General features: G+C 41.8%; 1 protein-coding gene across 1 annotated transcript in view; it reads right to left on the reverse strand.

Moving 5' to 3' along the window:
• The window catches only part of LOC135366490 (integrin alpha-PS1-like), a 110,962-nt gene that overhangs the window by 31,817 nt on the left and 66,140 nt on the right, over positions 1-13,005 (reverse strand). The window contains exons 3-9 of the mRNA XM_064599202.1: positions 11,179-11,258; positions 8,613-8,795; positions 6,867-7,017; positions 4,815-5,016; positions 3,561-3,645; positions 1,387-1,492; positions 264-355 (exon numbers count right to left, since the gene is read on the reverse strand). Coding sequence (XP_064455272.1) covers positions 264-355; positions 1,387-1,492; positions 3,561-3,645; positions 4,815-5,016; positions 6,867-7,017; positions 8,613-8,795; positions 11,179-11,258 — 899 coding nt within the window. The remainder of the gene's footprint in view (positions 1-263; positions 356-1,386; positions 1,493-3,560; positions 3,646-4,814; positions 5,017-6,866; positions 7,018-8,612; positions 8,796-11,178; positions 11,259-13,005) is intronic.

A 13,005-nucleotide genomic window follows, 5' to 3' on the forward strand; every position in this document is an offset into this window, starting at 1 on the left:
CAAAAACCAAAAGTGTGGAGCCCCAAGTAGGTGAATACGTGGAATCTTGTTGATGGGCATGGGTTGTGGACTTCACCGGCTGATACCAAACTGTTTCGTTTCTTCTTAATCACCACGCTAAGGTTCTTACCATTTTTAATTGTTAATTTCTTTTACTGGCAAGTCCACATCATTATGCATTTTAGTAAAATTGTACTGTTTCGATGGAAGCCGTTCCGCTGTTCTTAGTGCAAGCACTTTGCGCAGCACAACGAATGTCTTACCTGGGATGGCTCCTTAACAATGCCGTCCTTCGATCCCAAATAAATATACACTGCTCCACCTCCTGTTTCATATGGTGCACCCACAGCTAAGTCTGCAGAGAAGAGACAGAGACAAAAAAAGAAAGGGTAAAATCTTCTCTCTCGCACAGGAAAACAAGGCAGTAGATTTGCGAAGCATATTTAGGGTCTGACTTTTTCGTGTTAAACCCAATTTCACCGATCGTTCCCCCCAAATCAGTTTTGGACCCAATAAACCAAATTTCTCCCCGAATTCCAACCACATATTAGGTTGTATTATGTCCCACGCGTACACAATTTTGTAGAGATCTGATGAAAGCATTATCTGTGTGAGTACTGACTACTGAGTAGACTATGGGAAGCAAATTTAATGTTACATAATGAAGTGCTTGTAAGTATAAATCGTGAAGAATTCATGTTTGACCAATATGTGCACCTCTATGAGTCGCTTGCTGGACAGAAAGAAAACAGTAACCCAATAGCACCCTATTGTGTCAGTAGCACCTGATTTCACCTCGAATTACAGGTTAAAAAATAGCACCTTATTTTCCCCCCTCAATCTGGTAAAGGCAATTGGCCCAAAAAAGTCACACCCTAAGTATGTTGGGTCCCAGTAATTAGCAGGTGAATACCAGTTACCACTTCAGTTCGGAATTCTAAATGTCCAAGCTCACAAAGCACATTATCAAGACCTTCATTCAATGTTAGGTATGTCTGAAATGCTTACATGATGTGCGTAAATTCCTAAAAATGCAAATTAAGTATTATCACAACCAAGTACGACAACACTCTACGATATAACGCATCATGAGAAAACATGGCACTCTTACAAGTTGTTCTTACGAGGCTTAAGAAAACAGAAGTGAATAAAACTTCAGATTAAAAACAAAAGCGAGCAAGAAGGCGCAAATAACTTAACTTAAATAACGTAAATAACTTTTTTTAAAGGAAAAAAAAAAAAACAACTTTGTTCCAATAATCATCAGTTGCTAAATCTGCAGAAAAAGCACCTCTATGTGTATGATGCAGAGATCGCATCCCAGGACAGTAACAAATCCTTGCACTCGTCATAACATATGGTATTAGTAGTTACGAGTGTTCTCACCTGGAAAGCCATCTTTGTTGATGTCACCCAGTGTGGAGAGCCCAAATCCGTACCTTGATTCCTCTTTTCCAACCAGTTTGATTGGCTTGGTGTCATTTGTTATTCCCTTAGAAAAAAAAATAAATATATATACTTACGGAATTACAAAAACTTGTTTTCTTGTAGCTGCAATAACCACTAGGCACAGAGAGTGTACAGCTCTCGTCAACCTTAATAGTAACACTGCAAAAAATATGGTCTCGTTTCTGAGCGCAACAGACGATTTCAGAAATTGCATGGATGGCATGCCAGGGAGCGCCGTGCTGCGAATGCCCCACTGCACCTTGGGATTTAGTATGAATGAGTCAGACAGAAGAACAACAGCGCAAACGGTTTCGGTGTTCCCTCCTTCCTTCGAGCAGCAGGCAGGCAAGCACGAATGTAAACCATTTCCCACGACGCATTGCGCGATGCGCGTGACTTGGGCGACGGAGGGCCTCCGTGCGGAGCACAAGGGCAATATCTGAAATCGCCTATTACAGCAACCTTTGAGGCCAAAAAAAGATAATTAATGATTTTTAGGTAATTAGTCATTTGACGGTTGAGCAACATAGATTCCAAGAACGTCTGCCGGCCCAGAGATGATAGAAGTGAAAACAGCATTTCTACAGCTCTTATAGTTTATGAAAAATCTGTATTACAAAATTATATATCCTGTATGTAACATGCCACTGCCTCATATAAAATTTTGAAATCAAGATAATTACTAGGGGTGTGCGAATCCGAATATTTTAAGTCGAATCAAATATCGAATCGAATGGAGGAAAAAATTTCGAATACCGAATTGAATATCGAATATTCGTGCAATATTTACAATATGCGACTTTCGCACTAAAAGTTTCCATTTTGTAGCCCCTGCCTTTAGTGTCATTTTTCTGGCATTAACTGTCACAAGAGAGACATGCAATTCTTCTGCTAAATGCCCCTACACTCTTTAATTTTACATGAGAGTGCTTCCTGATTTTTAGGTGAGCCTACACTTACGGGAGTACTGGAGTGGTTAACTTCATTTCAAAATTTTATACCAGGCAGTAGCATGTTATACGAATGAGGTTGTAATTGTTTCAGACAACCACAGGCCGTTTGTGAAACAAACGAATTGGCATCCTGCCTCAGCTTTGCCATGAACACCCTTTAGTTTCTTTGCTCTCACTCGAGGAAGTTGCACTGCTGAAATTTTAGACTTAAAGGACATCTTTAAGACACCCTTCTTGTTCGTGAGATGTAGTCATTATTCGAGAGTCCTAACTTTTTAAAGGCAACCTCACAGACTTCAAATCAAAGTCCCTCGTCGGCACCACTAAACTGCATGTGGGAGGGGTGCCACCCCTTCCACAGACGATGTCTACAAAACTAACTTTGGATAACTTTATCTTAAACTAAACACTGTCCCCCCTGAGTTGGTCCTGCAGCAAGAGCAATTTCGTAAAAGAGGCTTCACCTCATGCATGGAAGCATCAGGTGAAGCCCACTTTCGGGTTGTGTCGTTCATATTCGTGGAATAGCCAAATATTCGAAAAATCGAATATTGGATATTCGATTCGCGCGTTCGAATCGAACCGAATAGTTCGAGCGTTTGATATTCGATTCGAATTCGAGAACTCGAATATTCGCACACCCCTAATAACTACCCTAGCAGGTGCAGACTCGCCTGAAAGTTATGAGACACCATCTTGAGAGGCTCCCATAGAACGACGTGTCTCTCGTGTGACAGTTAATGCCAGAAAAATTACTCTAAAGGCATGGCCTACAAATTGTAAACTTTTAGTGCAAAAGGCATATATTGCAAGCTTCGCATGAATACTGTAAGCATATTTTTATTTGCAAAGCATCAGTTCTCGCGAATCGCGCATTCATGCATTTGCGAAGATCTTCGAGAGCGCTTAATTTTGCGATTCCAAGGCCATTTCCTTTTGCGTGACAAAACGTCAAGCTGTGCTAACGGGTACAATTTTTCGCGATTTTTTTAGTGGTCGCAAAATTTGCAAAAATTAATTCGATGCAAAGAGAAATATGTTTACATTATTCACTTTATCATTTGGTGTTTGGAATTTTTTCCCCCATTTGATTCGATATTAGATTAGACTTCGAAAATTCGGATTCACAGATCCCTACAAAACCAGAGGTCCTATTACCTGGGCAGCATTCATATAAATGTAGATAGCTCCACCTTGTCCCTTGCCATGGTAAAACGGCGCTCCAACAACAAGGTCAACGTAGCTGAAATATGAAGAGATGCTCTTGAGTATGCGCCAATAACGAGTAACTGAGCCCGATTTCTCCCTGAATTTAGCATACTGGAAGTTTTTCCACCCGAATTCACATGCATTTGAAGCACATCTATTCACCAAATTTTTACCTCCCGAATTTAGAAAAAAATATTTAGTGAAAACGTCAGGCTCTAGCCATATACACAGGGTGCCAAACACATTTGTGTGAACACATTTTTTAAATATATATATATATATATCACTTTTTCCAAGATGAAATCAATTGCAACGTAGCATATGCTGGAGGGCACTCCTGAGGAGGGCATAAGCGAACTCCTAAGAAAATGTACTAATTAACTTTCAATAATCTGTTCCTTTTGGTCACCTGATATCGTAGCCGTTTCCAGAACAAAAATCCGTTCGATAGATCGCCCGCAAAAAATTTGTGAAGGAATGCCTTTTTTTTTTTTTTTGTTCATTGCACTTCTTAGAAGACGCGTATTTCCTTCACCCCCAATGTGAGAGGGAGAAAGAGCACACTATCGCCTCTCGCGTCCTGGAAAAAGATTAAAAGGAAACAGAAAATGCAACCCAAGATAAGACCAGTTCCGACAGAGTCACCCTATATATTTGTTATTGTTTTGTTTCCGCAAGTTAAAGCTCATCTTCGACGCATGAGGCGGCACTGTACTCCTTTCCCCTCTCACGTTGGGGATGAAGGAAATAAGCGTCTGCGAAGATGTGCAATGAACAAAATAAAGGAAAAAATGGCGTTCCTTCACTAATTTGTTGCGGGAGATCTATCGAACGGATTTTTGTTCGCAAAACGGCTACGATATCAGGTGACCGAAAGGAACAGATGTTCTCATTGGGACAACTTTGTAGCTTTTATAATTAAAAAGTTAATTAATGAAAGTTAATTAAGACATTGCCTTTGGACTTTGCTAATGCCCTCCTAGGGAGTGCCCTTCAGCATATGCTATGTTGCAATTGATTTCATCTTGGAAAAAGTGTTATATATATTTTTTAAAAATATGTTTGCAGTTAGCTGGGACACCCTGTATATATTTAAAAATTATGTTCACACTTAGCTGGGACACTCTGTATTTCATATTTCCGTGAAAATGTTACGCCAACAGTGACCACTCCAAAACTGAAAGTGAAAAGCGGCATGCTCACCCGTCTTTGTTGATGTCTAGGGACGTGAGCGAGTACCCAAAAGAGGAGGCAAACTGTTCCCCTTCGAGGGTGGCACGCGTGTACAGGACAGAGTCGGGACCCTTCATGAAGAAGACAACCCTACCAGTCCCATTGGATCGTGGCGCACCAGCCACGTAAGTCATCGTGTTGTCATAAAATTTTCCTGCAGCAACAGCCATGCCTGCAAAAAGAAAAAAGAAAATTTGTCACAGGTTGTGTGTGAACACGCCTTTATTTTGTGCCCACAGACAGAGCTCCTTCTATGATGTTACGAAAGGGAAGAGATGGTTAGCCTTCAGTTTTGACAGATAATTTGCGTCTCTCCGATTGTTTATGTGACCCACACTTGAACGCAGCATCTTTGGCATCACGCTCTGCTTGTGGTTGAAGTAATCGAACTGACATAATTAATTTAAACCTTAACTATTAATTAATCATCACTCACCATATTATAACTTAATTTGTCAACATTAATAACCTGTGATTTTATTTAAGTAATTAATTACTTAATTGTAAATAATTAAAATAAGTAAGATTATGAGTAACTAATAAAGAAAATTATATTATTAACTGATTAAATAAAGTCACCAAAGTAAGTTCCACAGCAGATACCTCGCAGACCTCTCAAACGAGAGAGGCCCCTTAAATTTTTCTTTATCAGATTACTGGTTAACCATATAACTAGAGCCTGAAGTTTTCGGTAAATATTTCCCAATTCAAGGAGTAAAAATCTGGAAAATCAACACGTGCCCTAAATTCACGTGAATTTGTGTGGAAGAACTTCCAGTATGCTAAATTGGGGAGAAATCAGGCTCAGTTACTCGAACGAGCTGTACTAGTTTGGTACAAATGGTGTTGTAATTGAATTTGCTGCTAAACAAGCCAGTTAGCATTCTTACACACGTTTCAGTGAGGGCAATTTGCAGAGTAAAAATCGGGTTTCACCATATAGAGGCAACCTTCAATTCGGGGTGCAAATTTGTGGAAGAAATGGGTTAAACCCTAAAACTACAGGCTCTACATATAACTAGGGCCTGACTTTTTCGGGTTTTATTTTTGGGCAAATTCGGGGGGTAAATATCTGGTGATATTTTTCATTTGAAAATTCGAGTGTATTCGGGTTAAATCCCGTTACGGCATATTCTGTCGTCAGGAATTCGGGTGATTTTTTTTTTTTGTTCAATAAAAATTTGTCTTAACATGGAACTAATGTTTAGCAATGTTATCAAACTTTATTTTAATGCACGCTTATGAGTGTGCCACGCGACCCGGATGTTTTCGGGTAGATTCGGGTTAAACCCGAATTTTACAGATTTCGTTCGGGGGGTAAAAATCGGGCGGATACGGGTTTAACCCTAAAAAGTCGGGCCCTACATATAACTGGTACAAGGATCATGGATAATAGAATATCATGCGAGTGTGGCTGCTCATTCGAGACTTTTTTCCAGGGACCAAAGGATCATCACAGACTATACACAACATTCTTTCTTGCTGACAAGAAGGAAGACAGTGGACTGTCTAGTGCTAGATCATCCGTGAAAGATATGTGTCTCTAGGAAACCCGTTTGTTTAACAATGTCATAAATGCATGAATGATGCATGATGAATGATACAAAAGGAAAGCCCCGTTCACTATGGAGGATTTCCATACACAAAACAAACACAAAAAGACAAAATATGTTAAAATGATCTTAAAATCTGAAAACATGACCAGCCACACTACAGTTAAAGTGCAGACACCCATACCTCATAAAACATAAGTTAGTTCCTGCGCTGCTGCAATATCCAAATGAGTAAGTAGCAGCAGGAATTGTTCTTCTTGCATCCTCCATAAAATCCATAGGGCTATACCCATTCCTGTTCCCACTATGATTTCTAAATATTCTACTAATTCAATAGCCTCTGAATTCCTTCAAGTAACATTTTCATACCACATCCTTGCCTTTATCCCGAATCTACAAGCCCATTGAACATTGTGCATCTACTATTCATGAGGTCGCGCATCTAAGCTGTTGTCCGATTGGTTCTTACCGAGGTAGCTGTATTTTTCTACGGGTGAGTTTGAGTCCAGGAGAGGCCCAAATGACCAAGCCCACTTGAGAAGGCTACGCTTTGCGGCTATAGAGAAAACAGTGCCTTTCCAGGTGTATGGTCCAGGAGCTCCCAATAGTATCGTATCATCCTGAACAAGTCAACAAAAATTACATTACAAAATTATACAAAAATTACAGAAAAAAATACAAAAATGACACACCACTGGAAGCAAATCTGATGTGTGGCAATAACATTTCCGGAACAAGGTAATAATTTGGCATGCCATTAAGGATATCAAGAAATATTAGCACATCGACATAAAAAGGAAAAAAAATTACTTGGCATGTCTAAAACTGTCTACAGTATTGCATACTACATCAGAACACTCTGCATGTCATTCTTTCCGTCACACTTTTATTGAAATGATGGAAAGATGAATAAAAGGAAAGAAATATCTCTAACACTCAAAGGAGAGAAATTGTGCAGGCAACCTGGCACTGATACATGACACAGAACCCAGTGGCATAAAGAGAAGGAAAGACACACACAACAAATCCTCAGACGCAGCAAAATTAATTGAGCCTAGCTTATATGCATAATAAAACTTCATGAGATACAGAACATCAAAACTGACATAAACTAATTCTCTACCACAGCAGTCAAGCAAGCTCAATGTTGTTGGCAGTTGTAAGTCGTAGTCAGCAGTATTTTTTTATTGTGCTTACTTAATGAAATGTAAGTAATTGTGTTCAGGCCCTACTCATATTAGCTGGGAAGATTGAAGAGAACACAGGCCAGCAACTTCTAAACCGGTAGAACAGATAGTATATATCCGCTGAAACTGATGCAGTTCACTTTCCTGGCGTTAGCACAGTTCTGATAAAAGCTGGAAAATGGTCAGTATCAGATAGTTATACAAATGTAGGCGATTCATCGCTGGCAAAAAAAAAAAAAAAAAACACGAGACACTAGGTGACATACGGAAAAAGCAAAATACTGTCGATGCTAAACCTGATGACGTAACTGCCAAAGTTGAAGCATTAGAAAAAAGTTCCCATAAAACTTCCAAGTTCTACACTGATGCGGATAACATTCAAGCTAGGATGGACCTGTTGAGTAATCAGATAGTGAGACTCATGGACAGAAAAGATGACTTAGGAAACAGATCAGGAAGAGACAATCTGGTATTTTTTGGGCTTGACGACAATAAACGTGAGAATTTGGAGAAATCTGAGAAACTTGTGCTCTCTTTTAAAGTGTCAGCTGGATAGCGGAGACTTTCCCGAGATTGCATTGATGTCGATGGCATTCGCATGTCCGCACAAAACTCTTATCGCATGTGCGCTCAGCGTTGGGAGTAAGGAGGAGAAGTGTACCCTGCACTTGACCCCCCCCCACACACACACGCACAAACTGATTGGCAGCATGCTCAAATAAATAAAATGTTCCACCAGTACTAATGGCAAATATGTAGCACTGTTGACTGTTGAGAGGAATGTTAGCCTGCTTTGCAGCCTCTGTCGTCAGCCCTCCTGCACATAGACAAGGGGATTTTTCGGACATTTTCATGAGAAACACCGTCAGACGTAACCTTTCTCGTCAGTGTGCAAAATATGCGAAAATTTTGCCCTTAAGAAGGACTCCTCGCAAAGCTGTTATACACACACTCTACAAATCACTTTGCCTCAAAATGGCACTCCCGAATCTGACATGGAGCAGCCATACATCTACAGTATCACTCACCTCTGTGATTAGGCCACTTGTTCCGGCCGCACAGTATCCGAACTGCTCGTGGGCCTTGTCGACGGGACGGTTGAGACAGGGATCCCATTCCCGCTCAACGGCCAGGTCCTGCCTCAGCGTGTAGCAGATGCCATTCCCCCAGCGAAAGCTCTCCCCCTTAATTACGTGGCGGTGGGCGCATGCCTGCGTGTGAACGTAAAATGTTAGATAACACATTGTGAATTGTACACTCTTTGTAACACTGGCAACCACCCCGTAACCACCCGTAACCCCATATCCCATAGCTCCGTAAGCACCCTGTAGCGTGTAGCGTAAGCCATTCCCCCAGCGAAAGCTCTCCCCCTTAATTACACAGTGGAGGACACATGCCAGTGCGTCAACATGAAATATTAGATAACACATTGCGCATTGCACACTCTTTCGTAACACTGGCAAACACCCCGTAACCATGAAGTACAAGATTGCAGGAGGGGTCTCAGATGATATTTCCTGATAATAGGAAGGTTTACAGGGCCTTCAGTATGCATAGCATTAGTTTGATTAGGGGACTTTGGGCAAAAGCAAGATAGCAGACTGCCATAGTTGCAAGCCATTTCACGTTCAACAAATTCAGAAACGTACACGTGCGTTAAAATATACACGTTATATACATAAATATACACGTTAAAATATCCATCCCCGAATTTCGATATGCGAAAGGCCGAAACCAAAACTGCTAAAATGGTTAAAAACCAAGCGAGCTGGTGGCTAAGATCCATGACGATCCTTTAGCTGTGTTTGAGACTGTGTTGTGTCGTCTGTTTCTCATCTTTTTCCCGGCCTCGGGTTTTCGTCACGGACCAAAACCGCGGCGACTGGGAACAAAGGGAGTACAGCACTCATTTCACGTGAGAGGACCATGAGATTTCGAGATGATTGGAGTAGGTGCCGCTCTGCTGGCCAGGTAAACCGCCTTTCGGCTTGGATAAGCCTCCGTCGGTGAGGGCGATGCGCTCCTTTTTGGTTTCGGCTCATTTGCAAACTGACATTCGACTATGAATATTTCACGGTACCCGCTCTTTTCTTAATTTTTAAAAGATAGAGTGGATTTTAACGAGGATTGTCTCCTGTTCTGTCACCCCGCTTTTGCCCAAAATTCTCTCATTAAGGAGTTAATTAATGAATTTCAGGTAATTAGTCATCTTCTAGTTGCATACTCTCTCCCAGAGAATGTCCGCATGGCCGTAGAACTCAACAGCAAAAATGTTATCTATCCTGCTCTCATAGCATTTTCATAAAAATTCTGTACAAAAACCCCTGTATATTGCAGGCATAAAAGTTATTGGGGAACATATAAACCACCAAGCTTCATGTAGCATATTAGTAGGACTACCTGGTTTTTGTGTTTATCCAAAAATCATGTGCCAGTAAAATTTAAAGCAATTAAATTATTGAATTATCATAAAAAAAAAACAGAGGTTGACATGTTTCGTTTCCTTTTGTGTTGATATCGCTTCGCATTGCGGGTTAGCCCACTCGACTCAAGTCCGCTGCAAAAGAATCTTACACCGACTGTGAGAGAAGCACCTGCGTAACTTCCGTACTGCAGGTAGCACTGCGTAACTGCAGGTGACTTCCAGCCTTGCATAGAGGCACCTCAACACTGGAGTACCTGAAGAGGGCACCATACCTAGTGACTCTCTACTTGACAACAAGGCATTTTGAGCTCATTTCAGCCATTTCCTCAGTTTACTCGCAATATCTCCAACTCCTAAGGTTTCCCTTCTGATAATCATGCTTCACTTCCTCCTCGAAGTGGACAAGGAAGCGCAGATGACACACAAAATATCTACTGAAAAAGGCTGCTAGACGTTGCAACGCGGGCAGTGAGATGGGACGCAAGCGAAAGCTGCCTTGTTACTACTATATCGAGGAACACTTCGAGATGTTTATGTCCCAAACCAATTGCGGCACAGCAAGTATTTCTGCAAACAGCTTCTCGTTCTTTTTCTGAGCACGCTGTTTCACAGCTGTCACTCTACTCAACAACAAGGCATTTCGAGCTCATTTCAGCCACTCTGTCAGTTTACTCGGAATATCTCCAACTCCAAGCCGCTTTTTCCTGATGAAGATGAAGATTTCCTGCTGATGTGTGATCGTCTTCAGTGTTGTTGTTTTTTTGTCTTTGTGTTCTTCAACTACTGTCTGGACTGCCCTTCTGAGTCTTTGTGTTTCCACTTTTTCTAAAAATTTTCTGATATTAATGCGGCTGTAAGAAGAGACACGAAAAACACAGAATTCTCGGAAAACAATAAGCTCCGAAAAATGTCATCTGAACTTGTTGAAAAATAAACTCTAAAAACCCGGAACTCTAAATATTACCTGCCTTTACCTGCATCCTTGCTCTTACGCAATGTTACTATGTAATGTCCTACAACACTTAAAGGACTTCATAGATGGAACAGAATATTACTGTCATACTTGGACAGAGAGCAAAGCCACAAAGTAAACAAGTATGCATGCGAGCCACTGAGGCACTTTCTAACAAACCAGCAACACTGCCTTTAATACGTTTTAGGATACTTGCCAAGATATAGCCGCCAGCACCTTGACTCTTCACCGTGACCCCCAGCCACTGGTCATCTTTCATAATGTCATTTGGAGGAGCTGGAAATGAAGTCATGCTCCGTAAGTGCTTACTTAGACGAGCATCACAAAGCCATCCAAGCTAAAACATCACTAGAGTGACACCTTCGTTAAAGGAGCAGTGAGATGACATTTAAAGGGGCACCGAAATGCAAAAATAGTTCACTTCAAATTACATTACACGCTAGGTTATCTTCATACTCGTTGTCCTAATTCAAAAATTTGCTTCCGTTACGAAGCAACAACAAAAAATACGCCGGACTCTTTCTTGCTTCGGCGCAAAGCAGTGCTCGTGCATCGGTGTTTTTAGTCCATGCTGCGCGTGCACGCGCGGAGCAGTCCCGGTGAAAAACATAGTGCGCGTTGTGAAGCGGACTGGCGTCGCTGTCCGAAGGACGTGAAGATGAATGTTGTCAGCGGAACATTCGCGAGAACTGTTGTGGGCTACAGCTCAGTGAATCGATATTGAAAAATGCAACAGTGCACATCATGCCGCGCATGTACGGAGCACTATACGATCGGGCCCGTTCCAAATTCACATGCCCACAATAGGTATGCGCGCGCTTCTCTTGCTGTCTCATTGGATGCCGCCAACCTTTGCCTCCTGGGGATCCCATTCGCTGCCGCCAAAGACTGCTCTGTTTCATTGTTTTTTTTTTTTTTCTAACCGGTAGCGTTGTGGGAACTCATTTTGTTTGAATCGCACTAATTGAAACACAGACTTTCATTTGAGAGCAACCTGTTTTTGCATTCTAGTGCCCCTTTAAAGCTGCTGACATAATTAATCCAGCAAGTGCAACCAATGCAAAATATACATTGATCATTGTCTTATCACCAAGCAGTTCGACTTTGACAGTGGGATGGAATGGGACCACCCATTCCAATTCCATTCCAAGGAATGGAGATTTGTGATAATTCCATTCCTTTCAATTCCTCGGAATGACAAGGTATGGCCAATTCCCACTCCTGGAATGGCTTTGCAACCCCATTCCATTCCTTTAATTCCATCAATGAAAGAAAAGGAACCGGTAACCGTGCTGGGTAGCCCAGCAGTGCTATAGAGGAGATTCACATTACCCATCACGAAAAGAGCAAAAAGACAAGGTTATTTTGCCCTTGACCGTGTAGCACCCAAACCAGTCCATTCCAATTCCATCCCGCCTGCGAAAAAGATACCAAATTCCATTCCATTCCTAGGACAGTTTCCGTCATTCCATTCCAATTCGATTCCGGGCTCTGATAAATCTGGAATGATTCCGGAATCATTCCAAGCCCGGAGTGTCAACTCCGCAACCCTGCTGGATCTGCTACCGTGACGCAACGTATAAAGCGTACGAGCGTATAAAGCGTATATACGGGCAGCATTGCGGGCCTCCAACGAACGCAGAGCCAGGCGTGCACTCCGATTGTGTCTCCCTCACAGAAGGTGCGTTCGTTTATTCGGACCGCGTGATATGTTATGTCATGACTCCGGCTCTCAAATATGAGAGTTCTACACTAGAAGTGCTCGAGACTCGACCCTCTCCTCTCGGTGTGGGCCGCTGGAGTCGATGACGTAGGATGATTCTCATACGTCACGTCAGTGCGTATGGAATAAACAAACACAACTAGTGTGGTATCAACTTCACTCATCTGGCTCTGTGATGGAGTTGCGGTGATTTATCCAGACACCGTAACACCCCCCCCAAAAGCTGGGAGACAGCCCCCTAAAATTTTGCGAGATTACGTAACATTTTGTCAAAGAGCATATAGTACATGGGAGTAGCCT

This window comes from Ornithodoros turicata, chromosome 8 (assembly GCF_037126465.1).
Source record: "Ornithodoros turicata isolate Travis chromosome 8, ASM3712646v1, whole genome shotgun sequence".
Taxonomy (NCBI): domain Eukaryota; kingdom Metazoa; phylum Arthropoda; class Arachnida; order Ixodida; family Argasidae; genus Ornithodoros; species Ornithodoros turicata.